General features: G+C 39.3%; 2 protein-coding genes across 8 annotated transcripts in view; one reads left to right on the top strand and one right to left on the bottom strand.

Moving 5' to 3' along the window:
* Positions 1 to 26,235, bottom strand: part of fignl1 (fidgetin-like 1) — a 46,097-nt gene that overhangs the window by 13,126 nt on the left and 6,736 nt on the right. The gene's annotated exons all lie outside the window — the stretch shown is intronic.
* On the top strand, positions 1,889 to 26,123 carry ikzf1 (IKAROS family zinc finger 1 (Ikaros)). Of its 6 annotated transcripts, XM_043254825.1 has the most exons (9): positions 1,891 to 4,036; positions 10,796 to 10,849; positions 13,176 to 13,295; positions 20,375 to 20,650; positions 21,047 to 21,088; positions 23,014 to 23,181; positions 23,317 to 23,442; positions 23,836 to 23,961; positions 24,769 to 26,123. In XM_043254825.1, the coding sequence occupies exons 1-9, from the start codon at positions 3,739 to 3,741 to the stop codon at positions 25,488 to 25,490; spliced, it is 1,932 nt and encodes a 643-aa protein (XP_043110760.1). In that variant the 5' UTR covers positions 1,891 to 3,738; the 3' UTR covers positions 25,491 to 26,123. The 6 variants fall into 6 exon arrangements, with proteins under 6 accessions (XP_043110762.1, XP_043110760.1, XP_043110763.1 ...); XM_043254827.1 differs by lacking the exon at positions 23,836 to 23,961 and having other exon boundaries at positions 1,889 to 4,036; XM_043254829.1 differs by lacking the exon at positions 20,375 to 20,650 and having other exon boundaries at positions 1,894 to 4,036.

Here is a 26,235-nt window from a genome sequence, read left to right as displayed (position 1 = left end):
CTCTTAAAAAGACGAATGTGAATATGGCAACGTTTTCATATGTATCACAACAGTTCGGAAGCAAAATGTCAGATGAGTGTCGTTAAAAGGTTAATGTGCTTGATTGCATTTGAAAATAAGAGAAAAGCTATCACAGCCTACCATTTTAGCTTGCCTTGAGAAGTATTTGAGTAATTTATCAAGTGTTGTTTGCATTCTGCTTCGCAAAAACCAATGCTTTACCAGGTGAGCCCCCGAGCAAGTTTACCCCGAACACGTGGTTATGTGGTGCAAAAAATGTTTACTTTGGTGAAAATGTTTTAAAACCATAACAGAGTATTGTGCATTTATTTACTATTCAATTAACATCCCCTGAAATATGAAGCAGTTTAAAAAGGAATAAACATTATTTACAGCCATTGTTCACTGCACCTGGAGTTTTGCAAAAGACAGCGATTCAGGCGAGCGTTTGAATAAATGGATTCAGAAACCTAAGATTGCTTTTTTCAGGTAAACGTGAAGGGAAAATCGCAATTAACACGGGCTATAGAGTCACCTTTGACCTCCTGTGACATTAAACCCAAAGTATTAGCGTCTATTTCAGCCAAGCTAACTCCACCGTTCAGAAAGCTTCCCCAAAATTTATAGGCACGATCATTTCAAACTATACTTTTCTCCACACTTCTCAGCTCCTTAAGCTTAGTCTTTTTCTTGTCTACATCGTATCATTGGCTCAATTTTCAAGATGGGGTCACAAACATAATGACTGATTCAGCGACAGTCCTTTAGGGTCTTCACCATACTCGCTCGGCCGAGAGATTAATTTCCCTCCCGCCCGCTTAGTTTTTTTGTGTTATTTCCACATAAAGAGGCTAAATGTCAAGCATGCCTGACTCCCTCCAGTGACACATCCATTCCCGCAGATAATTACCATAAGGAAATTGATGCTTTAGTGTGCAGAGGGGAATTTAATTTACTCTGACATCCCCCTGCATAATGCATTCCCAAAGAAAGTGAGATTTTTTTCAGCCCCAGATTAAGAATTTAAATACAGCAGACTATTAACGTGATTACCAATCTTGAACATCTCTCACTTATTTAGGTAGTTAAACCAATTATGGATTACATGTTGTTAAAGTTATAAATTAGAGGGTGCGAAAGCTGCTTAAAGATCCATGAAATAAGCAGCAAGAGGACGTCTCTGTTCTTCACACCAGCACTTTGCTGGATATCTTAAGATAATATGTTCATTAGCGCTTGTTGAGAATTTTCATCCCATCCAGTCTGAACTGCATAGAGATATAAAGCGTTAGGCCTCGTGAAATAATAATTGTTTTACAGCATCTATGGATAATATTTATATTATTGTTCATTATTAAATTATATTTGTTGATAATACACAACTGATGTGTATATATAGAACTTAATTGATGTAGAGATGTATTTTATCGGTTATTATTTAGTATTAACAATCGAAATGCTGGACACATTGTACAGCCGTTATGTTTTACTGCGTTTAAAAAATGTAAATTGAAAACTCAGGCTTCCATGCGAAACGTTATCACAGCAAATACTTCAGCAATTTCAGTTAGATGCATTAGAATCATTTGTTTTAGATCAAATTCAGCCCGTAACCCTATAGGTCAAGTGGTGTGATATTTCTAAATGTATTCATTTAATAACATCAGGGGAAAAACACACACACACACACACACACACACAAGTATTGGAATTATACAATTTATTTTACAGATGAATTCATTGTGTTTTATAAGAAAAAAACATTTTGATTCATCTGCTTCAAAATGTACTAATTCGAATATATATATATTTATATATAATACTTTCTAAAGTGAAATATTAATAACAATAATTGTTCATAAAAAATATGAATTACTTTAAAGGTTTAACACGTAACAGTCTGTCTCTTGTTAAGCTGAAAACAAACACATTCATAATCATTTCCCCCATAAACTACAGGCTACAGTAATGTCCTCAGCCGTTCTGGTTTGTGCAGAGTCATCGTGTGCCTCCTCGGCTCTGCAAGACTTCTCTCTGCTCTAATGACTGGAGCTAAAACACAGTTTGCTGAGTCACCCTACACCAAAAGCATTCCCTCCGCGCCGTCTCTGGAGGTTACACCGTCCCACTGTAATGTCACAGCCAGTTTTTACTCCATTTATTATGATGTTAGAAGAAAACTTTCTTTTCTGTCTCTCCAGAGGGTCAATAAATTACACCAACAACAAGTTGTCCTGAAAAAAAAAAAACAAGCCCACAACATCCAGTGTTCCCGTTTCAGCCCACACCCAACTGCCTGAAAAAGTCCTCCTGGAGAGAGGAGATAAGAGCGGCCTCCTTCTGAACGTGACTCAGCACCAGCAGCTCCTGAGATATGGCTACCTGGAAGGGTCAAACGTGTGGATCACTGGAAGCCACACGGCCACGAGGCAGCGTACCGGAAAGATCATTTAAAATATAAGGCCAACCATGGGAATTAAATGACCCTATTTGTTTAAGCCAAAATTGCTTTCTAACTCATTATTTATTGAATATTTCTATAAATATTAATGCAAAAATTATACCTTTTTGGATGATTGGTAGCAGTACTGTTAGTACATCCATCCTTTCTGAGTCTAATGATATATTTAATAAAGTAATGCTGAACAGGTCAGATTGCACTGTAACAATCTTAATATAACGTCAAAAGAATTCAATTTTTATTCCATCCTTTCTCCAAACCTCTTATCCTCTGTACAGTCACAGGGACAATTGCATTGTTAGTTAAAAAACAAATAAAATAAATTAAAACTCTGTTCACCAAATTATGCAATTAATAGACTTGGGAGAGGAACCAGAAAGTGATCCACCCAGTCTCTGTGGCTCTGAGAATACCCTTTATTCCTAACTAGAAACTGACAGGATGCACAGCTTTCATCTAAAACAACATCGGTTTAATGCCATAAGTTGTGTTTTCTTAAACCTAATCCTAGATGATATGATTTCCAGTTCTCATCATGCCCAGGTGTTATGTTTACAAACAATTAGACATGTGTATCATATAGTATTTCGCATTAACCGCATACATATGCATGCATAGGCTTTACATTGGTCTTCACCTTTTTAACTCTAAAACTCCCCGCAGACAGTATTCAAAGAACTCCACCACCACTCCTCTGTCATGACACCTCAACGAGGATTTATGTAAAGGAATAGAATAGAAAAAACTATTAAAAATGTAGCCTGTATAGAGATTAGTATATGATATTAAAAAAAAAGAATAAGTAGCTTTATGCACGTTTTATATAACAGTTATATCCGGTCCGTGCCTATATTCAGTATAACAGCACTGGGACTTTTCACTGCTTGTACCATCTTATCCATTTCCTGACTTATTTCCAGAATTATTAATTCGCATAAGAGACATCACTAATCGCTACATGCGTGGTTTGAATGCAAACGTGTATATATTCAAAGAACAATCTCTCTCGCTATATCTTACTGGAAGTCATTTAAATCACCTGGTGCCCCTGTAAGTTTGATAAGGCCCTCTAGTGGGCTCCAGCCCCTCCCCTGCTTCAATTAATTAACGCAGCCTTATCCCTTTCTCATTTAAATAGACATCAATTCACTTCTCATTTAAGAAAAGTGTTCTAAAGCAGGTGACATGAGATCAAGAGACCCCTGTCCCTCTGAGAGAAATAAATAAATAAGAAACGATCGGTCCACTGTCCTAACCCGCCTCATCCCATCTCATGCATGGCTGCCAGTGATGGTCTACTGGGTGTCAGCTTTTATTGGCACGATACAAAGCGAAGTGCCAAGCTCTGCTGCCTCGAATCCCCGAGCAGACTCGGCCTCTGGAATAAAAGCTTGCAAAATGTCTCGCCCGAGCACAGAGACATAGCAATGCTGGGCTGGAAGGAGGAAGTGCAGTGGAGAGGGGAGGGACCGCGCGCGGAGTTCCAGACTGCTGCCGCGGCGCTGAGAACTTGCGCGCATGGAGCGGCGGGGGACAGCTGGAAGAGCTTCATACTGCAAACTCAAGGAATAGCAGGTAAATAACTCTCACGAGGCCGCTGCGAGTCACGCGCATCGCCGCTTTAGCGTCGAAGAGTTGATCGGAACGCGCAGTCGAAGCGAGCGAGAGCGAGGAGAAGTGTCGTAAATGGAAGTTTTCGTCCTGAACTCTGTAGCAGGTGCAAGCGCTTCAATCCTCTCGACACGGCGAAGGCGTGTTCGCCGCGCTCTGCGCGTAAGCGCTTTATTTCGCGCCTGGGCTTCTTCACGGCACGTTTTAAATGTAGTTTATGTGTTTTCCCGTTCTTTCTCTTTTCGTTTCGTGTTTGGGTTATCATCTTTTTTCCAGTTTTCCCTATGGAAAAAGTTTCCCGATGTCCCACGCGTGGAACCGGGGGAATTTTTTTTTTTCCAATTTTTTTTCATTCATAATTAAATTGAATTACGCGTAACGCATCCCTTAATTATGCGCGCTTTGTTTAAACGCAATTGAACGCTACTTTCACTATCTTTCGATGCGCACCTGTTGCTCAGCGCTCAAATTCCTATTTTCAGCAATACGGGCTTTAGAGATCGCATTTATTCCCGAAAAACAAAAAAGGCAGTTTTTTTACACACGCATTTGATAAGTAACATGTCTGATCAAATGTACGAAATCGAAAACGCGGTTTTCTTCCTCTAGCCATGGATGCGCTCTTCAAAAACATTTTTAGGAAGTTTTACGCTGGAGTTTTACGTTAGAACCGAATCTTTACTTCGATTCATTTCGCTTTCATTTTCGCTCGATTTTCTTCATTTTAAAGGAAATTCAAAGTGGTTAAAAAGTACAACGAAGCGATCAAAGCAAGTTGGTTTAACGTCATAATCCTCAAAAAAGCAAAATACAGTTATTTCCGGTGAGATTTCTTCTTTTTCTTTTTTTTTTCCAGCGTAGGTACTTGTAAGACAGGTGAAAATGACTTACACGAATTCTTGGGTCATTTTTTTTTCTCCGGTGATGCATGTGTGCCTCCAGCTTCTCTTTCGTGCCCTTGTTTGGTTTCATGCACACTCGTTAGTGCTCAAGGCACAGGTCATATGTGCAACACATGAGAAACCTATTGAGCGATTGTGTAAAAATACACCATGCGCGACAGACAAAAAACACACTTCTCACATGTATTTTAAGAGACACCGAGAAACGAACGAACGCAAAATTAATAGACGCGAAGTTGGTTTTACTAAGATTTTAATAACCACCTTTAAAAACGCAACGATCGAACCTATAACGCGGGCCCACTTTTGAACGTGAGATTATTAAAAATGAATAACCGCTTTATATTTCAGCATCCTGCAGTTTGTCGCTGCATTTCGGTGTCTTTTAAAAGGGGGGTGGGAGAAAGGTTTTCACATCCTCGATCTCGAAATAACAGTTTCAGGGTGTATTGTAAGTGTCTGTAAGTTTGGCGCGCGGTGTCCCCGTATACCATAACACCCGTTGCGCTTTGTTTCGGGCACTTTTAACGCGCGGGGCTTATTGTACACGTTAATGGGGCGCGTTAAAAGCGTGCGCGGAGAAAGAAGAGGGCGATGAAACGATGAAGCGAATAAAATGAGCGCTTCTCAATGGCGGGGTAGTGAAGTGTGGCCGGTGTAAATGAGGCTTCTGAAGTCAGCTTCTTTTATTTCTGTGAAAGCCTCAGATAGCAGTTCCTGCGTATCATCTCTGACAGATAGCAATCACTCGATCTTACGCCCTCAAATGTGATGAAATCCCCACTGATGCAAGACAGGCCAGTCAATGGATATCCCATCAGACTAAACAGCGTTTAGAGGCTCAGCTCATTAGAAATCATTACATTCGCATTGTTTGATTATTTAATTAAAGTTGTGCGTACTAACTTTCCAAAAGGGCCAAGATTATTTGAGGTTAGATGAATATAATGCATATAAACGTATGATATATATTTTTTTATTGTGAAATGCATGCTTTTCAGTATTTCTAATATTAGTTGCAACAAGAATAAAAGAAAGTTCTGTAAGTTAAAACTGAAGAGAATTAATATTGTTTACGATAAGAGGTGAAGCAGTTTTTTTGGGGGGACTGGTACAGAATTAGTCCTGCCTGTATATATTAAACATTCTTCGGGCGTCCTCGAGTAATACTAAGTTAAAATACTAGCTTGAAGATTAAAATCTCACTGAACAAATGAATCATGTTATTAATGAATTAAAAAAGCAGCAGCTGCGTCTGTGCTAACGTCAGATATTCATGTGAGTGTAGTATCTGTGTGTGACTCAAATCGCATCGTATTCAAAGTGCGTGACTTCAGTCGGTTTGTTCCTACTGAAACAGACAAATCGAGAAAAAAAAAAATAAAATTCCCAGAATCGTTTTGCATCCTTTTAGAATATTGCTGATTTATGCAAAGGAAAAAATTCCATCATTTGTCCCTCTGCAGCTCTTCTTGACTCATTACATGCAGAAGTCGTTCATGTAACCGTCCCTGAGTGAAATGTTGAAACGGCACTTGTTGCAAGCAGTTCTTTAGTTAAGTCACACTCACCTTTGAATGGCTCTAAACACAGCAATGACATTTTGTCTGTTAAACGGTTTTGCAGTGCAGAGTCTCCACCCATCTCTTCAACTTTCTTTCGCACTTAGATCTGTTTTCCTACCCTTTACACTCCCTTTTTCTTCGCACACGCACACTAAGGGTGTTTTAAAACCCGCAGAGCTCTTCCTGTCGGTATGATAATGTGCTTGACTGTGCTCATCTCCTGTCTTGACTGAGACCAGTGTCCTGCACGAACGCTAAGGTTTGACAACACAAGCAAAAACTGCTGAAAAAAACAAAGAGGCGACCGAATGCTTGCACTGAGATAACGTTTAGCCTAGGAACCGTTTTACTTTAGCTACCTGTATGTATATAAAGTCGTCATCCGAGAGCGGAGTAGGAGAATAAAGCGCCGGTTTAAAGAAGCTCGTGGGGTATTTTTTACATTTTCTTCGCCCTCTTTGTCTACACCATCACTATTTCCCCTCTCACATCTGCTCAGAAAAGGGGGCGCAGGGGAATACCATACACCACCACCCACCCGATACACACACACACACACACACACACACACACTACTTCTCCACTCCATAGAGCCTCGGTTATAAAAAATAAGTGCATTCAAAATCATGGTTAGTTTGTGGTATGAGGAATGCGTCACATGAGATACATTTTATTGCACCTAACCCAAAGCTAAACCTGACCTGACTCTAACCAGCTTTTGAAAAAGTGCCGGGTTTATCTGTGGGAGTGCGGAGCTGTAACACTCACGACCAAACTTGCCATATCAAGAGAAAACGTGCCAGAATTCAAGAATCTTTAGAAGATATCACTGAACATTTAGCCGTAGCAAAAGTCAATTTAGGGTGTCCTTTTTTGTGTTTTAAAAACTATACGTATACGCCGTTATTTTAATCTCCAACCTGTTATTGTATGATGCAGTTCACATATCAAACTCTATTTCTTTTGAGAAACTATAAATAAAAAAAGTGAGAGAGAGAGAGAGAGAGAGAGGACCTGAATGTTCAGAAGAAAAAAAATCAGGAAAGTTAAAGCGCTCTTACTGGCTTGTGTATTTGTTTTGTCTTGTGTGGTGAGAGCTGTGTGTGGAGTGTTTTTCCCAATGTGTTTCTTCATTTATTTGTTCACAGTGTTTTGAGCTATGCCGTATATGTGATGTGTTCACTGTCAAGCTCCAAAATTAGCCATGCTTAATGACTAAAAATGCCATTATTTAATAAAAATATATATTAAAAATTTTAAGTTAATTATCGTATTTTTTCTTCCCCTGTGCTATTACTGTTTAGTTTTTTAAATGATACACTTGCTAAAATCTGGATGAATAAAATAATTTAGAAAAATCCTATTAATCATTTAAAAAATGATTTTCTTCCTCAATGCAAAAAAAACCTTCAGAAAAAACATTTACTCAGAAAGGAACATCTGATGTTTAATTTATAAAAATATTCATCAATGAGTCAAAATTTCACTCTGACTTTTTTTTGTTTTTTTTTTGCAAATGTTCCACAGGATGTCAACCTGAATGTTGTATTTCTCAGCTCCAGTCACAGATTTCAGTCATACTTGAGTGAATAGAGTTGAAGAATATTTACGAAAACAGGCTTCATCAAGAATTTGCCTGTATTTACCCATCCACTGTTGCATTTGATGGCAACAAGCGCCTCCTGGTGAAATCAAAGCCAGACCAGTGGCAAGAAACATGGCTATCTCACACCGGCCAAATCTGTGAAGTGTTGAGAAAACTGTTGATGTCCCATTTAGACAGTCAAAGAGGTCTGTGAAGATCCACGAGCTGCTCCTTGGTCTTTATAACAGCTGATCTGATCTGCAATTTGCTTGTAAAATATCACTAATATTACTTGCTAGTGACGTTCTACGACCACAAATAATACTGTATATTATGTGGAAAATATATTTATATATTTAAATAACTCTAACAGAATAAGAATCAGCAAATGGAGTCATTTAAGAATTTTGCCAATTAGCTAATAAGAGACACAAAATTTAACAAAATTATTATTATTAAGGGAAGAAATTACCTTACATCACTATATATATATATATATATATATATATATATATATATATATATATATATATATATATATATATATATATATGCTGTATATGTTTGTTCTGAAAATGTGGTTTTGCACATTCAAAACATATTAAACAAAGGAAAACATATCATTTTTTCAGCTAAATAGAATGTAATTGCGTCTACCTTCATGTCCACCTGCTATTCTTTCCGCACCAATGACCTTTAACCCTCTCACGCACAATAACGCCCGGTCACATGCGCGCCGGTATCGCGCAGCGGTCGCAGCAAGCCCCCAGCGGGGTTTTGGGTGTGCGAGCCGGTCGTAAGTCTTCTGAGCAGCGCGATCCCCAGGAAGACTGGGACATTGCGACAGACGGTAGAGCGCCGGTTTCCCACTATTTGTTCCAAGTGCATGGAGCCATCTGTCATTAAAAACAGGAAGGCCTACGTCCCCCTTCTCCCAGGAGCTCTCTTCGGCTTGCTTGGCTATTTTCAGGAACTTCACTTCTCCCTGTGTGGCTGGCGGGGCCGGGCGTGGGGCCCTAGCGGGAGCGTCTTGAAGTAGCAGCGAGGCCGAGGCTGTTGTGCCCATCTGCTGCGGGCCCAAGTGGCCGCTACATTATTAATGGGGCCACGAGCGCTGGTGACTTCTCAGATATGCAGGCCTGGCCTGAGGAAGCGCTCACCACTGACTCCTTCTGAGTCAGAAAACACTCGTTCTGACCCTCCGCTCTTGTTCTTTTCTCCATTTTCGTCTCGTCCTGTCCATCTTGGTTGGGTGCAGGCATCTGTAACTTGAATTTGCAAGGCTTTTGGTGTCATTGCTTCCAAGTATTATACACAAAACAGCAGCTTGATATGGCAAACTGCTATTTGTTTCCATACTAATCATAATCATAAACACTCTGGTTTGTAGCGCAAGTAGTTTTCTGAAGTCAATTAACCCAGCTATTGGAACATTCTTACAGTGTTTTACAACGTTTTGAGAGTATTTAAGAGAAAACACTCAACATTTTTTGGAGTGTCCTATGATGTTATTTGTTCTTAATTAAATCGAATGAAATCATAAGATTATAATCATGAGAAGAAAACTGGATATTTTAATAGAATTTAAAAAATGCAGTAAAGAAAAAATGAAGGAAAAAATAAAGCTTGTAGAAGCATTTTATCAAGCCAATATCAACAATGCTACATTTTAACATTCTCAGACCATTACAAATGAATAACGAAATAATGCATTTTAAAGAGAAAAGGTTAGTATAGCATATTTTTTACTTTCTAATCGCAACAAGAAAACCGGATGTTACAACGTTTTAGAAACATTTAAAACAATGCTTTCACAATGTTTTTTTAATGATCTAAATATGTTATCTGGAAATCTTCCAGTTATTTACACATATAGTGACTAATGAATCAGAAGTCTCGCACAGTCACAGAAAACAGCTCACTTTCATGTTTCAAAATAAGCAGAATTCTCGCTCTGACTTATTTTCAATAACATTTGCCTTATTTCTTAATCTATTCGTGACTTGTCTCTGATAAACCTGCTTTGCTTAATTTGTACCTTCTTCTTTCTGTCACTTTACTCATTGTCAATTTACTCTCTTGTCTACGTTTCTTCTTGTCTGCGTTGTTCGTACGTCCCTGTGTTCCTATGTGTGTGTGTGTGTGTGTGTGTGTGTGTTAAAGAGAAGCGGGGAAAGAGTTGGTCTGCCGGGCTCACCCATGCATGCTCAGTAAATTAGAGTGAACACGAGCGCCAATCAGCTGGCGATGCCAAACACCCGCATCCTCCATGACCCCGGGCCATCTAATTTTCTGCTTAATTTTGCGGCAGTCAGTTTGCATTTTTGGATGATTATGTGGTAGGAAATTAACAATAAATAACAAATGTGGTCTGAAAGCCTGTCCCTTTCGAGACTCCCCACCCCATCGTGGGCCTTGTAGTCCACCAAACCTATTCTCTTAGTTCACCCCGTCTGTCAGAGCGGTAATGAAAATGTCTGTAGTTCATTGTAATGTAATGTGGAAGACAGTGGTGTGTGTGGCTGGAATAGGGCTGTTCTTGCCAGGGTGATGGAGATACACAAAGAAAGGCCGTTCTCCTTTAATCACCAACCACTTCTCTTACACAGGCTGATTTTTGAGGCGGCGAGCGCTGACGAAACTATTTCTCATTTGCTTTTACTCCTGTTAGAGTACCTGCACAGGATGGAGACTGAGGAGGCACAGGAAATGTCCCAGATAACAGGTAAGAGCCGCCTCTCATACGCTCAAAGCCACAGTGAGGTCTGGGCGATCAAAACAGTCGAGCAACGATAACCGTTTTTTGACCGCTCAGGCTACAAGAAGTTCTGTCTCAGCAGATATATGTCAGAGGGGTCATAAACTGAAAAAATCTAAACCTCTTAAGAGGTCATTGTGCTATAAAAACATCAGAACTTTCTCATTAGTCTAAAACACAGCTTATATTGTAGCCAGTCTGCTAAAATAACAGGTTGTGGATAACGTAATAGCGATGATCAACGCCTGCTTCTACATCGCTGCCTGTTCAGTCCCGCAGAAACCAAAACACACTTTTGTTTTTAAGTAAGAAATTGGTCCTTTATTTACTTCATTTTACCACAGAATTGTGAAAAAAGCACTGTTCGTGACCCCTTTTTCTAAACCAAATTTTGGAGGTCTAGAATAGCTCTTAAAACGTGATATATATATATATATATATATATATATATAATCTCTGAAAAAATAATAAACTCCAGTCCAGTCCACGGTTAAAAGGAACAAAAATTGACTACATAAAATGATAGTTTACCCAACAAATTAAATAATTAACTCGCCACTGTGTTATCCCCAGCCTAATTTCGACTTCATTAATGAATGAAGAAAAACATTATTCAAAATAACTGAGTTCTGCAGAAGAACAAGGGTCTGGTTTGGAATGACGTGAATGGCATCTATCTCTCACTGTGACAAGTCAAGTAGTGGCCCCATTACTGATATACATCTACTGACATAACGGATTCGATTTTAAGTCGTATATTCAGCAAGATTTAAACTTGTGAATTGCACGCAGAGCAAGAAATGTTCCCCTTTGCCACACCACCTCAAGAACGACATCTTAAATCGGCCGAGGAGTTAATGCACACAATTTTCAAGGAAAACAGATAAATGGGAAAAGGGAACACAGTCTGAATGCAAGAAAAGGGTCAACATTTGCTCTCTGTCGACATTTTCCTATCTAAATTAAGATACAAAACTTACACAAGACTCATTATAGCGAGGTCCAAACTTGTTGCATTAGCGAGAATTATATATTTAATGCCTTGACTGTCAGCGCTGGGATGCAATACATCCTGGAGCAACCACAATACAACTCTTTTACTTTAAGGGGAAGTGTGTAAATGTTACACTAGTAATGAAAAAATAATACGTGTGTTTGACTTGGATTTTACCAATCGGTGAGATTTATTGATTCGGAAGAGGAGAAGACATGTAGTTGGACACTTTCTGCTTCCATGATGAAGCTTGTTTGAATACTTTATCACACATTAAGTAGATTACGTGCAATATTTGTCAGATACACAGACATTTCGGATGTTTTTATGTAGCAACAGAAACACTTTTTATTCTATATTTTATGCACTGCTTAATTTAGCTCCTGTATGCACAGAGACAGAGGCCATTCTATTCAAAACCAGTAAAGCGGGGTCTATTTTTTGAGATGATTTAATTTGAGAAGCATGAAACAGTAAAACTTCAAGATTACGTTTTTACTGTTCTGCTGAACACTCCGACCACCCATGATTGCTCAAACACATAAATAGCCCCACCCCCAACTCACGCCATTGGTTGAAGCAATGATAAGGAATCAGTCTGCAAAGGGCTTACACGTAAACGGCCACACACCCACAGTGAAGTGTCAGGAGTGACAGCTGCATTCAAACATTTCATGTTTGTACAAAACAGAACTTACTCTTGGAACCGTAACGACTGACACCATGGTAACCATGGTGACATTCTGCCATCGTGTTTTGTAAAAGTTTGCAAGGCTACTTTTCAGAGCGCACCGAAGGGTTGCCACGTCCACTTATTATAAGCAAAGCTAATTAAACATCTTTTGGACTTGTTATCTGTGATCGGCTCATAAGGCAATCCAGTATATATAGTTAATAAAATAGGCTGATATTTTGCAATGGGGATTATTTCCAATTTTAGATGCGAGTTTACTTATTTTTAGTTTTTTCTTCTACTGTTTGCCCTGCGTTTTTTGCACCGCACATACAGTAAAGACTAAACTGTTTTAACTGCATCATTAACAACTAGTCGATCGGTTCGGTTCCAGAATTGTAGAACTGTAGAATTTTGTCAAGAATCAGTTCAGCTGTAGAATGCAGTTGTCGCTGTGTGTGAAGAGAACAGACATAAGCTCTAAAAGGTGAACTGACGACTGAATTCATCTGCAGCGTCCTAGCATATTAAACTTAAAAACGTATCATGTATCAATTTTAAATGTTAAAGTATGTATTAGGGATGGCTCTGCATCAACATTGCTAACTTTTCTACTCTCTGCTCAGGAAGGGACAGCCCGACTGCTAACGAGGGGGCAGAGGACCAAGACGAGGCCATGCCCGTTCCTGAAGACTTGTCAGCCAGCACCGGCCTCCAACACAACAACCGCACAGACAAACCACTGGGTGAGTCAGAGCAGTCTAAGCTGGGACACAACCACAAAACTACCTCATATACACATTCATGCAATACTCAGTTTGATATAACTTCCACTAAAGCCCACTTTTAAGGTCAGCCCCACACAGAAAGCTCGCGTCCTGCCTTCGACATCACAGAGCGAGTGCACCAGATTGTTCAAACGCAATCGCAGGGTCTGAAGCATTCAATTTAGCTCAAGATGCGCGTCTTCGGCTTTTGTAATGAGATCATGTCTCTTTTTTTCTATTGGCATGCATAGAAAGAAAACCAAAAACCAAAAACGAATCAAAACCGAACCATTGTAAAAACTAGCAGTATGCAAAATTAATTATTTTCCTCTTGTCAGACTGATAGTACATGCTTACCGCTTCCTGAAACCGTGGGATATTTAAAAAGCAAATTTGTATTTAATACACTGATTTTTTTGATTTGTACACATTTCTACCCTTCCTCCTGTGATTTACTCTTGAAATTCTATAAGTTTCTTTTATTTTGATCAGTTATAAGTTCTTTTTGTATTAAAAACTGATAAAAATGTCTAAAGGATTAAATAAAAGATTGAAAAACTCTTTACTAAACCATTTGTTTTCCAAGAACAAAAAAAACTATTTTTATGTTTTTGAACATCTCTTACGCACACCAAGGCTGCATTTATTTGAATCAGCACACGGTAAAATATGAACATCAATAACGTGAAGTATAATTAGAATTTATATTACTGTCTCCTATTTTAAAATGTAAATTATACTGTGATGCATATAAACATTTGCATTTCTTATTATTATCAATGTTGAAAGCAGTTGTGTGGAAAACATTATATTTTTATGATTAACAGTTTACTTGAAATAAGAATAATGTTATAAACGTCTTTATTGTCAATTCTGAATGATTTAACACATCCTTATTGAATAAAAGTATTTATTTCGTAAAAATAAACTTTTTAATGACCCCGAGGTTTTTAGTGATATAAGAATTTAACACCGCTGTTTTTACAAAATGAATACAACAGTATGACTTCTCATTAAAATTGTCATGTTTGATCAGTAGATGGAAACAAAATGAGTAAGTTAGTCATTATATTAATAAAAATAGTATTAGAAGTGTGAATAGAAAGTGGGTTAACTAAAGGCAAAGATGGGTGGGAATAAATTTGGCTAACCAGAAGTTAACAGATGGCCTGTTTAATATCTTGATGTATTTTAGTTTGGAATTTTCCCCTCCAGAAGTTCCAGATTAACTTGGACTTAATGTGTGACCCGCTCACTTTGAAGCTACCGAAAGTAAAAAACAGACTGAGAGAGAGAGAGAGAAAGAAAAAAAAGATGTGAGAGGAAACTGAAATAGGATGTGCAAGAGTTTCCTAAGAAGAACTTGCCAGAACTCAGTTTCAACACTCAGTCAAGGAGATAAAATGTTCAGGAGCAACACCAGATAGGCGCAGTATCGCAACGAATGCGAGCGTTCGCTCTCTTACGCACCGCTCTGCACCTGCACTTGTGCCATGCTTTCACTTCAACTGCCACGAAATTCACACACTTCCACACACACCCACATTCAAATGCAGGTCCAAAAGACACGCTTCGCTCTCAGCAAAACAGCACTTTCAGATCCCGCTCATGTATTATGTACAAGAGGAGCAAAGTCGTATCGATAAAGCAATAAGAGGCCATGCGCGCTGCCAGGGGCTGCAGTGTGCTTTCATTACTTGAAAAGAGAGCTCTTTTAATTCGTCCGTTTGAATAGTCAGGGTGACTTTAGAGGTGTATACAAAAACAACGTTTAACTCAAAACCACCCATTTTTGCCACGCTTTGAGATACACTTTAGATATGCTTTTTTGATTGAGATGTGCGCGTATTTGGGGTGTACAGAAAAAAAGGCACGCTGCCATTTAGGGTTTAGAAAAAGAAAAAAGGTGGATTGTTTGAGAGAAACAGGGAACTAAACTTCAAATGCTCTGAAGTCATTAGGATTGTGTGAATGTGTGTGTGTGTGTTTGTGCGTGCATCTGTCTGTCTGCATGTTGTCCCTGAAGATATAATCAGCCAGTGTGCAAGAGGATGTAAAGACAGTATCTTCACAGTGCATCATTGCTTCTCTGATTAAGTGTATCAAGGGAGTATCTGTGCAGACTGTGCTGTACGCGGCTCGATCAGACACGTAGCAACGTGCGTAGAATATCAGGAAATCAAAACATATAGAGATGGTTCTTACAGAGCGCTGTTTCTTTGCTTTCCTGCTACGAAAGGCCTTTAAACTCCTCTACGGTTATAAAAACATTTGAGGACTCAAATCTGCGAGAAGCGCAAAGAGTCAAACGACACTTTTCTTTACAGATTAAACGCTTATTTTAATCCCTCAAAGTATATTTGAAAAACCGTGCACATACATTTTAATGAAATGAAAGGTACTTATCTAAATAATGCATTTTGTAATAATGTCAAAATGAAAGATATACTTTAAAGTACATTCCAAATCATTTTGTTTTAATAATCTTTTGTTTGTATTAAAGTGTAGCGTTTTCATATTACATTTAAAGTTAATATATTTCAAATGTATTAAATTGCAACAAATTTAAGTATGTTCAAGTTTCATTAGAAATAATATTTAAGTGTGTTTTAGTTCGCCATATTTGCTTGTCAACCATACTTCAAAGAGGGTAGAAGTAATTAAGAAATTATGTATAAAGATGTACTTAGGTCATGGGTGATTGGGTCAAAAAAGAGTTTATTTTACAATGGACTTATTACAGTGTAATTACACATTGAAATACTGAGTTATATTAATTAGATATGTTCACTTATTATATGTTTAGGGTGAGGATGAAGGTTTTATTTAGGGTTAGTTGCATGTAATTATGCTTAATTTATATTGTTATCATTATAGTAATGTGTAACAATGACATCCTAAAATAGTTATACCAGAAAGATTTAATTAAATATTATATATTAATTAACAAGCATTTATGTATATTAAAACATATTTATTAAGTAACACAAGGGTCCCATAATATCACATATTTCTAATAAAACAAGACAAGTACAAAAAATGAGCAGGAATTGTTTGGATTGTTAATTCGGCGTTACATACTAGAACAGACTCAAACTGAATGCTACAATAATACATTTATAGCCATTTGGATATTAATTAACCTAAAGAAAAGCTAAGTGGAAGCGGAAAGGAGTCATTTTAGATTTTGATTACAGATTTAGATTTTATATTCATTGATTAAAGATAATGAATATAAGCAATTTATTCCATTAAACCATGTGCATCAATTAATAATTTATGTTAAGACACGAAACAATAATTTCATTTAACATTGGATTTAAAAAAAAGCATTATTTATTAGCGCTGCATGGAATAATAAGCTGTCCAGTGAAGTGCAGGAAGCTTTTCATGGTGCATGGCCTATTTTTTCACGTAATTCCTCTTTTTAAATGTATGAGGGTGACGGCCTGCCCTTAAACCTGTTGCTATATCAGATGCAAACATTTCACTAGCAAGTTCCTAAAATGTGAGCGAAAGCAGGGTTCTTTTTATCACATCTGAAACACATATGCATACACATGCATGCTCAAACGTACTCTCACCCACCCGCTGTGGAGCCGTGGTTAATGTGCATGTAGCTCTCCTGCACCGCATAAGCTATTCATAGTTTTTTTTTCTTCAGCGCCTCGACTGGAGCATAAATTAATTGTACTAGCAAAGACTTATGTTCACTTGCATCGCCCCCGCCGTGAATACATCCCTCGCTAAAGTGCAATGTTGCGATGACTTAGCAATCGATGTAGGAGAGGGACTAAACAGGTTTATACCGCTAAAGGGAGACTGACTGACTCGTCGCTAACTGCGCTTCCAGAGAACCGCTCTGGAAATGGAAAAAAAAAAAATCTAATTTAATCCCGTTTAAAATTAGCCATCGATGTTTGCCTGTTATGTCGCTCTGTTCTATGTAGAGCTCTTTTGTTTGTCCTTGTCTGTGGCTTTTGACACTTGCTTCCCAAAATGGGTAAATTAGGATGTGTGACAAACGTTATACAAAGTAAAAGCTCCTCTTCCCATCCCCAGTTTAGTCACAACTTCCCCAAAAGATCCATGAGAGACCATATCATGACAACAAGCCTAGTTCCCTCTGCCAAACTCAGGTCACATCACACTGGTTAAATCATCATATCATATAAGCAGCAAGGCTGTCAGTGGATCTGTGTGTGTGTGTGTGTGTGTGTGAGGAAGAGATGCATCCTTTTATGGGTGCTAATGGGAGATTGCATTCCTGTATTGACTTTACGTTATTAACTGCTGTAATTCATTCACACATTGACACTGAAATCCATATAAACCTTCTTTTAAAGTCAACGTCAAATGCGGTTTACCGTCTGTTTTACTTAACCAGACAAACTATTAGAGTTAAACAGAATATTCAGCAGGACAAAGGCAGGCGGGCCTGTTGGGAATTGGCTGGATCGTGTAAGTACTAATACAGATACTAAAGGGAAGGGATTGAAAGTGCTTTTTAAAAAAAAAAGTACCAAGAGAGCTGCCCCTCTTTTCAAAAAGTATGTATATGTATCATTTAGGTACACTCTAGGTAATAAAATGAGCATTATGGTACTAATACGAACCCTTTAAGGCTAAACAAGGTATGAAGGTAAATGTTTAGTTTTTTTATGAAGAAAAATGTCCACCAATGAAAGACCAGGAACGTGGATTAAGAATGAAAATGCCTGGCTTGACTTCATTACGTGATGGTGTTCAATTTAGAGATAATCCAGATTTTAGTCAACTAGCTTTTATCTTTTGTAGTTAGTTATTCGATTAGCCTTTTTTTAGTCACTGCCAGACGATCATACTGGAAACCGGATCACTTGCTGTAAAGCTCTAGACAGTTATTTCCAGTCCATTTGGGCTGTGCTCTGCTAACTATCAGAGAGTAACCCGAACACAGACGGCACTTTCGTCTGTCGGTACTCTCCGGTTCAATCACGTGCTTCAGCTGCTGATCCCTGTAGTCTGAACGCAGAAAATGAAAAAGAAAAACTGTTTCACTTGTTGCGCTTAACAATTCCCTGTCTGTGCTTCCCTTTCTGTCACTTCTCCATAACTCTTGTCCTTTTTTTCGGTTGGGCCTGCTCAGGCGCTGAAGCTTCCCCTTTTTCCTTGGATTCCCATATTTCATTATTTCTGCTTGTTCCTCTTGAGTCTGTACAAACAGAGGCTGAAGCATGGGGAAATCAGCCTGGCACCACAGTGTGTTAACCACAGGACCTTTACCCTGAGCTCTAACTGCCTTAAAACACTCGAGATGTTTACTTCATTAGGCCGAACGGGCATTTGAGCAACGATCTATAGTTTCTAACGGGACATTCCATAGAGTTATCGAAATATTTACGACAGTTTCATTTTTTTATTACACGGCGTGTGCTTTTTTGCATGCTTCTGCAGGCTTGTGTGTGTGTGTGTGTGTGTGTGTATGTGTTTACCACGGTTTGTTGGTCTGGTTTACACCGCTGAGAGTCCTCAGTTTCACAGTGCTTCCTGTGTCTCTGTTTCCTGTTTATCAGTCATTTGTTTCAGAGAAGTGCGATGATGAATGAGATGGTAAGATGGTTTGAGAGCAGGCAGTTCGATAGAAGAATACTGGCTGCTTTAAACGGAATATTAATCCAGTAGTTTTACACTACATAGCTAAAATATCAGTCTTTTTGCCTTAAAGGGTGTTGAGAGTCATTATGTCAACGTGAGTCTTATGTAAATGTCTTATCTTTATAATACAGATTTGTGGGTTTATTTATCCATAACACACGGTGGTAATAGTGCTGGGCAAGCTCATTTGAAACTGCCAAATTCCTAGCTGTTCATATTTCATTTTCATTTCGATTGCAAACCACTAACAAAAGTCGCTACCTACAGTGTTATCCAAAGGTTTGGGGTCAGTAAGGTTTTTTGTTTTAGTTTTTGAAAATGTTATTCAGCATGGAAACTTACTAAATATTTCCATTGCACTTTTTTTTTTTTTCAAGTGCTAAAAAATATATCATGGTTTCAACAAAAAAATTGAACAGTTTTCAAACAGCAGTTTGATAAAAATGAGAAATGTTTCTTAAGCAGAAAATGAGCGTATTAGAAGGATTTCTTAAGGATCACGTGGATCAGTTTTTTCATTCACTTTAAAATATATTAAATATTAATTTTATATTGTAATAATACTCTCACAATGTTTTTACTGTATTTCTGATTGAATAAATGCAGCCTTTGTGAGCACTCAAGACTTCTTTCAAAAACGTATTTAAAAGTTATTTAAAGGGGACCAAGTTTTTCAAATATATTACAAAATGTAATTATATTAATTAATTAACAGATACACCAATCATCAGAACAATCTGATTCATCCAAATTAACTTTTAACATAAAAATCAAGTTGGATTACTGTCTCAGTTTCCTCAGCTACAAAGCTGTGTGCTTACAAAATAATATAATAATAATGTAATAATAAAAACCTTTGTTGTAGCAGTTAAAAATGTTATTAGTACTTATTAGTCATATCAGCCCGGTCTCACACCAATTCATGCATATTTTACGAGCTGGCTAATTTGTACAAATTTGTGCAATCGTACTCGTACAAATTCCTATGATTTTTGCTAAATTGTATGCATTTTACGAGTTGCCTGCACATTACCCAGCCACTAAACTTAACCATCGCTGGGTTTTAGACAAACCGTACGAAACCGTACTAATTAGCCACCTCATAAAACACGTACTAATTGGTCGTGAGATAGTGTTGGTCATATCTACAATACATTGCTGTTCAACAAATAAAGCATGTGTTCTCTATGTCAGGTGAATGTTTCATAAAAAAAGTGTTTAATGCCACTAAACTTGATGTTTTGCCCACACACACACACACACACACACACACACACACACACACACAACGATTGCTTTGCAGATGCTCTTTTCGCTGCAGAACAATAACATATGATGGTAAAAGATGGCAGTGTTAGTTAGAGAAAATAACCACCCAGCCTGCCACTGACCTTTAACAGGCCCACTACCCTCTTTTCCAGCCTGTAATATAAAAGTTGAGGCTCGGAGTGACGAGGAAAACGGGCTGGCCTGTGAGATGAATGGAGAGGAGGAGGAATGTGCAGCCGAGGACTTGCGTGTGCTCGATGGCTCAGGGGCCAAAGTGAACGGCTCCCACGCAGGCCCCGACAGCAAGCCGGCCGCCTACCCCACGGCCGGGGGCATCCGCCTCCCCAACGGGAAGCTGAAGTGCGATATCTGTGGGATGGTTTGCATTGGGCCCAATGTGTTAATGGTGCACAAGCGAAGTCACACCGGTAAGCACAACTGCCATCTACTCTTCCCTCCTTATACTATCACTCACAGGGCACAGGGCTGGGTGGGTTGATCCGCACATAGAGAGACACACAGAGAGCAGGACAGAGACAGACGCCGGATGCGTTTTAAACGCCACTATAGCCAGAGTAGCAACTGCGTATGGCTTGAATGTTTGATGTAAATGAGCGATACTGTTGCAGCAGAACACTAGGGTAGCATTTTCGGATAACCGTTCGCTCGCCTTTATGCCGCTCCAAGCCTGTATGACTTTTTTACCGCGGAACACAAAAGAAGATATTTTAAAGAAACACACTTGTTTTGGTTACCACTGACTTCCACTGTATGGACAGCAAAACTGAGGCATTTCTCAAAACATCTTCTTTTATGCTCCACAGACGACAGAAAGTCATACAGGTTTGGAATGACAAACAGTAAGGGTGAGTAAATGATGACAGCACTTTAATGAACTATATCATTTTAAAGACCGTCACTGTGAGATGTGTTTGTTTTTGGATGTGTGCGAAAGGAGGTTTAAACGTGTGACATTTTGTTTAGATTTCTTCGTAGCTAACGGTCCAAGCGCGTCAACTAACCGAGCAAAAGTCTCTCTCAGACGACAATTATTTCAGTATTAGCTATTTTCTCCCTTTCTCAAATTGATATTCCACCGCGACGAAGCCAAACCACTGGGTGAGAACATTTTTCAAAAAGGCACTTAACTTCCTCACTCGACAAACTAATGAAACTCAAAATGGAAGAAAGGAACAGTGGGCTAATGTAAATTCAGAAAAGGACGTACAATAAAAGATATAATGAAGTGCCTCCTATTTAAATCAAAATATTCGCAGGAGGTACCGTGCTCCTGAAATGCCTTTTTAATGAGTTTCTTTTTCCGTCTTTTTGCTGCTTCACTGGTGACTCTTATTTTATAGGGCTTTTGAAGAGAGCGCCGTATTAATAGCGTTCTCGGAGAATGCCACAACATTCGGAGGAGCTGGATATTGGTTTATTCCAGGGGCGCTGATCAGGAAGACTGGCTCTCAAACACAAAGTGTTTCCTTCGCTTTATTTAAATGAGCTCTGCATTTGCATTGTGATGGGCCGCTCTTATTTTAGAGCCGAAGAAGAGGAAAAAATGAGATTTTCAGATCAAATTGACCCAGGCAGTGGTGCATTACGAAACTGGCAGGCGGCGCCTGAAAGCCTCTTGTTCGATCAGGAGCCGGGCGGCGCGCGCGGAGCGGAGAGCGGCGCTCGCGTGCGAGGCTCCGCCGCCGTGTTTGATTGAGCTCTGGCGCGGGGCGCCGCGTTGTTGGAGATGTAACAGCGCGCAGGAGCCGTGTAGGACACTGACCCCGTACTCGCAGCGTAATAGCGCTACAGCGGCGGATGCTTTGCTCTCAGAGAGCCGATCCGGCGTCTCAGGCGCTCGCCATTTGCATGGCCGTTTTCCGCCGGCGTTCCGTGCTCGAAAGAAACGCGGTTTGATAGAAGTACAGGTGTATATATAACTGCTATACAGGTTAAAGCACAACGAGTCACTCCTTCGCGAGCGCGAGTTGCTTTATCACGCAAAGCCCCACATCGAAAAGACACACTTTTACTGCAATAAAAAGGAAATGCAGAATTCGATCATTAATTTCAGCTAAAAAGCAACCATACGCGTTATCGATTCAGATCAGGGGTTTAGCAAAAGTTTCAAAGTTCATCACAAGTTTATTCGGTTCATTTTTGTTCTCATCATTGAGAAACTGAATCGATAATAGAGCTATTACTGAACATTATTTGTCACTTAAAAGTTTCTTACTTAAAAGTTCGATAGCAGGAATGTGTCTAAATACTCTTTTGCCTTAATTTTGAACAGTGCATTCATTTCCTTTACAGCATAACACGTTTCCGATTGCAATGATGCTAGTGAAGCTATTTTTAAGTGTGGCTTAAGTGTCCAAACACGTGACCCAGGACCACAAAACCAAACATAAGGGTACATTTTAAGCTTTCCATTGATGCATGGTTTGTCAGGATAGGACAATATTTGGAAGAAATTTGTCCAGCTGTTTGAAAATCTGAAATCTGAAAGGGTGTAAAAAAATCTAAATACAAAAAATAACACAATCTTTACTTAATATCCTAATGATTTTTGGCATAAAAGAAAAAATGATCATTTTGACTCTTACAATGCATTTTTGCCAATTGCTATATATAGACTTTACGACTGGCTTTCTGGTCCAGGGTCACATCTGTTTTGGGACCATTAGAAAGGAGAACATGCTTAAAAATCTACTTCCTTAATCACTGTGCATGACATGAAAATATCCTGATACCAAGAAATGAGTTATGCTTTTATCTTTGGTTCTCCTAGGAGAGAGGCCGTTCCAGTGCAACCAGTGCGGCGCGTCCTTCACTCAGAAGGGTAACCTGCTCCGACACATCAAACTGCACTCCGGAGAGAAACCTTTCAAATGTCACCTATGCAACTACGCTTGCCGCCGCAGGGACGCCCTCACCGGACACCTGCGCACGCACTCGGGTAAATGCCTCTGTCGCCCGTGTCCTCATTAACTGATTCATTTACCTCAGTCGGTTCAGAAAACAACTGTAATTGTGGTGAAAACAACAAAGACTGTGTGACCGAGCAGATTTTGCCTTTGTTTTAAATTTGCAGTGGGAAAACCTCACAAGTGTGCGTACTGCGGGCGCAGCTACAAGCAGCGGAGCTCGCTGGAGGAACATAAGGAGAGGTGTCACAACTACCTGCAGTGCATGGGCCTTCAAAATAGCATTTATACAGGTGTGTGAATGACAGAACAAAGCTCTCTCTTAAAGTGCTTTCTGTGCTCGTGAATGGAAATGGCGCAAATGTATAACCCGTAACTGTGGCCTAAATGTGGTTTACTGTCACTATGATGAAAAGTAAAATGCATAGTATTAGTGGAAGTACAGCTACCATTGATGTTCTGGTACTTATTGGTGACGCAGCCATAATTCGTAATTGCAAGAAGTCCCAAAGCTTAAAAAAGTGTCTCGAGACGAATAAAAATGAAATAGCATGGAGCAAGGGATAGAAAACCATCTTAACTGCATCCGTATGAATATCATCCATAGCATCATGTCAAAAGATGAGCTCAGGTTAGATACGGACATCTGAATCTTACGCGTGGTTTCTTTGTCTTGCTTTCCATAGTGAAGGAAGAGAACAGCCAGAATGAGCAGAGGGAGGACATGCCTGCATCTGAGAGAGCCTTGGTGCTAGACAGGATAGCTAACAATGTAGCTAAGCGTAAGAGCTCTATGCCACAGAGGTTTGTGGGTAAGAGTTGAAGTTTGCTTTCATTGTACAGTTATATCGTAGATCATCCAGATATCGCTGTCAAAATGCATGTCTCTGACTAAAAAAATAAAATCGCAGAGACAAATAACAATGCTAGGCAGTTCCCTCTCTTTTTTTTCTCTTTGATGAGTTGACTTTAAAAAAGCAGGGAAAGAAATGCTATTATAGCATGCAACGTGAACTGACTTTGGCTGTTGCTTATTGAATTCTTGTAATTTGCCCTTGCTTCTTTGAGAGTAATAGATTTTGATTCGCTGTTATGTGTTACTAAGCCCATTTATCTTTTCATACTGGAACATTATTGGGTCACACTTTATATTAGGTGGCCTTAACTACTATGTACCAACATCAGAAAATAAGTACAATGTACTTATTGTGTTGATGTATTTCAAATTGAGGGGGGATAGGGGTAAGTTTAGGGACAGGTTTGGTAGTATGGGTAAGTTTAAGGGTGGGTTAAGGTATAAGGGGTAAGTGTTCAGTGTAATTGTAAATGTAAGTACAAAAATTAATTACAGATGTAATTAAGTACAATGTAACAATGTATGCACACAACAAGTGCACTGTACCAAATTATTAACTTAAAATGTAAGTACATATAGTTAAGGCCGCCTAATATAAAGTGGGACCGATTATTGTAAAAATGCCAAGATATTTGAGACATATTTGAAAAATATCACAGTTTGTGCTTAACAGTAATAGTTGATAGATAAATCGGTTCTCCTTTTACATTTCACAGCACTCGGATGAGTTAAAAACCATTGCTCTTCTGACTTTCTCCCACAGGAGAGAACCGTTTGTCGGAGCTGTCGTTCGAGAGCGGCTCGGGTGAGCTCATGCAGCCTCACGTCATAGATCAGGCCATCAACAGCGCGATTAGCTATCTGGGAGCGGAGTCCTTGCGGCCTCTGGTTCAGACCTCCCCTGGCTCCTCCGACATGGTGGTCAGCCCTATTTACAACCTCCACAAGACGCAATCGGCCGAAGGCAACGGCGTGTCCGCGAAGGACAGCGCCGCAGAGCACCTCCTTCTGCTGTCCAAGTCCAAATCGGCCTCCGTGGAAAAGGACGGCTCGCCCAGCCCCAGCGCCCAGGACTCCACCGACACCGAGAGCAACAACGAGGAGCGGGCGGCCGGGGCAGGCGCGGCGGCGGCCGCCGGGGGGCTCATCTACCTGACCAATCACATGGCTCCAGGTATGCGCAACGGAGGTCTGCCGGTGGTGAAGGAGGAGCAGCAGCGGCATTTCGAGGCCTTGCGGGCAGCGGGGATGGATCTGAGCATGGCGTCATCGGAGGGCTTTAAGGTGCTGAGCGGAGAGGGGGAAGAATTGAGGGCGTACCGCTGCGTCCACTGCAGAGTTTTGTTCCTGGACCACGTCATGTACACCATCCACATGGGATGCCACGGCTTCCGAGACCCCTTCGAGTGCAACCTGTGTGGTTACCGCAGTCAGGACCGCTACGAGTTCTCATCGCACATCACGCGCGGAGAGCACCGCTACTGAGTTAACACACAGAGACGACGCACATGCGCTCGAACACACGTTCTCTCACGCAGTCAACATTTCGGGATTTTTTTAGACACTGTCCATACCCTGGATTTTTTTTTTTTTTCAAGTTTCGTGTAACATTGTTGATTTTTTATTTTTTTGTACATACAGTTGCCTATATATTTTGCTGTCTTGTCTATTTTTCTACAATGGTGTGACTTTATGTAGACTTAAAAAAAAAAACTGTAACTGAAAACAGAATTTTAGTGTTTGAAAGTACATTTTTAAATCATCCCATAAAAACAAAGTTTTCTCTGCCCTAAAGTTACTAAGATGAACTATAATTATAATTAATGCTAATAATTACATGACGTTATATTATTGGCGAGATGCGATGTAAACTCATGTGTCTCTCTTTTCTGTGTTCCAACAGTTTACTCTTTATTTTAAATACATACTTTTTATATTAAGCAGCATAAAGTTGTTCATATCATTTTTTTTTTATTTATTACAATAATGTCACAAATTGTGCATTTTATGTAACATGACTCCTTTTTGAAACCTTCCCCTGTATATTGAACCAAATATATGGCAGTACATATTGTAACTGTTTTTTGTTTTGTTTTTTAATAAATTTCACAGCTTTTTTTCCTGCTTGTTTTATATTGTATTTAAAAATACAATTGGAAAACATTTTACTCGTACATATTTACATTAACATCCTAGAATATATATATATGCTTGCAAAAAAATAATAAAA

This window comes from Puntigrus tetrazona, chromosome 13 (assembly GCF_018831695.1).
Source record: "Puntigrus tetrazona isolate hp1 chromosome 13, ASM1883169v1, whole genome shotgun sequence".
Lineage (NCBI taxonomy): Eukaryota > Metazoa > Chordata > Actinopteri > Cypriniformes > Cyprinidae > Puntigrus > Puntigrus tetrazona.
Note: the sequence above shows the minus strand (reverse complement) of the source record. Positions and strands in the feature narration are given on the sequence as shown.

Coding starts and splice junctions, on each gene's coding strand:
- ikzf1 (XM_043254825.1), top strand. CDS start 3,739: ATGGCTGCCAGTGATGGTCTACTGGGTGTCAGCTTTTATTGGCACGAT. Junction 4,037..10,795: donor GCAAACTCAAGGAATAGCAG/GTAAATAACTCT, acceptor TACTCCTGTTAG/AGTACCTGCACAGGATGGAG. Junction 20,651..21,046: donor GCACAAGCGAAGTCACACCG/GTAAGCACAACT, acceptor TATGCTCCACAG/ACGACAGAAAGTCATACAGG.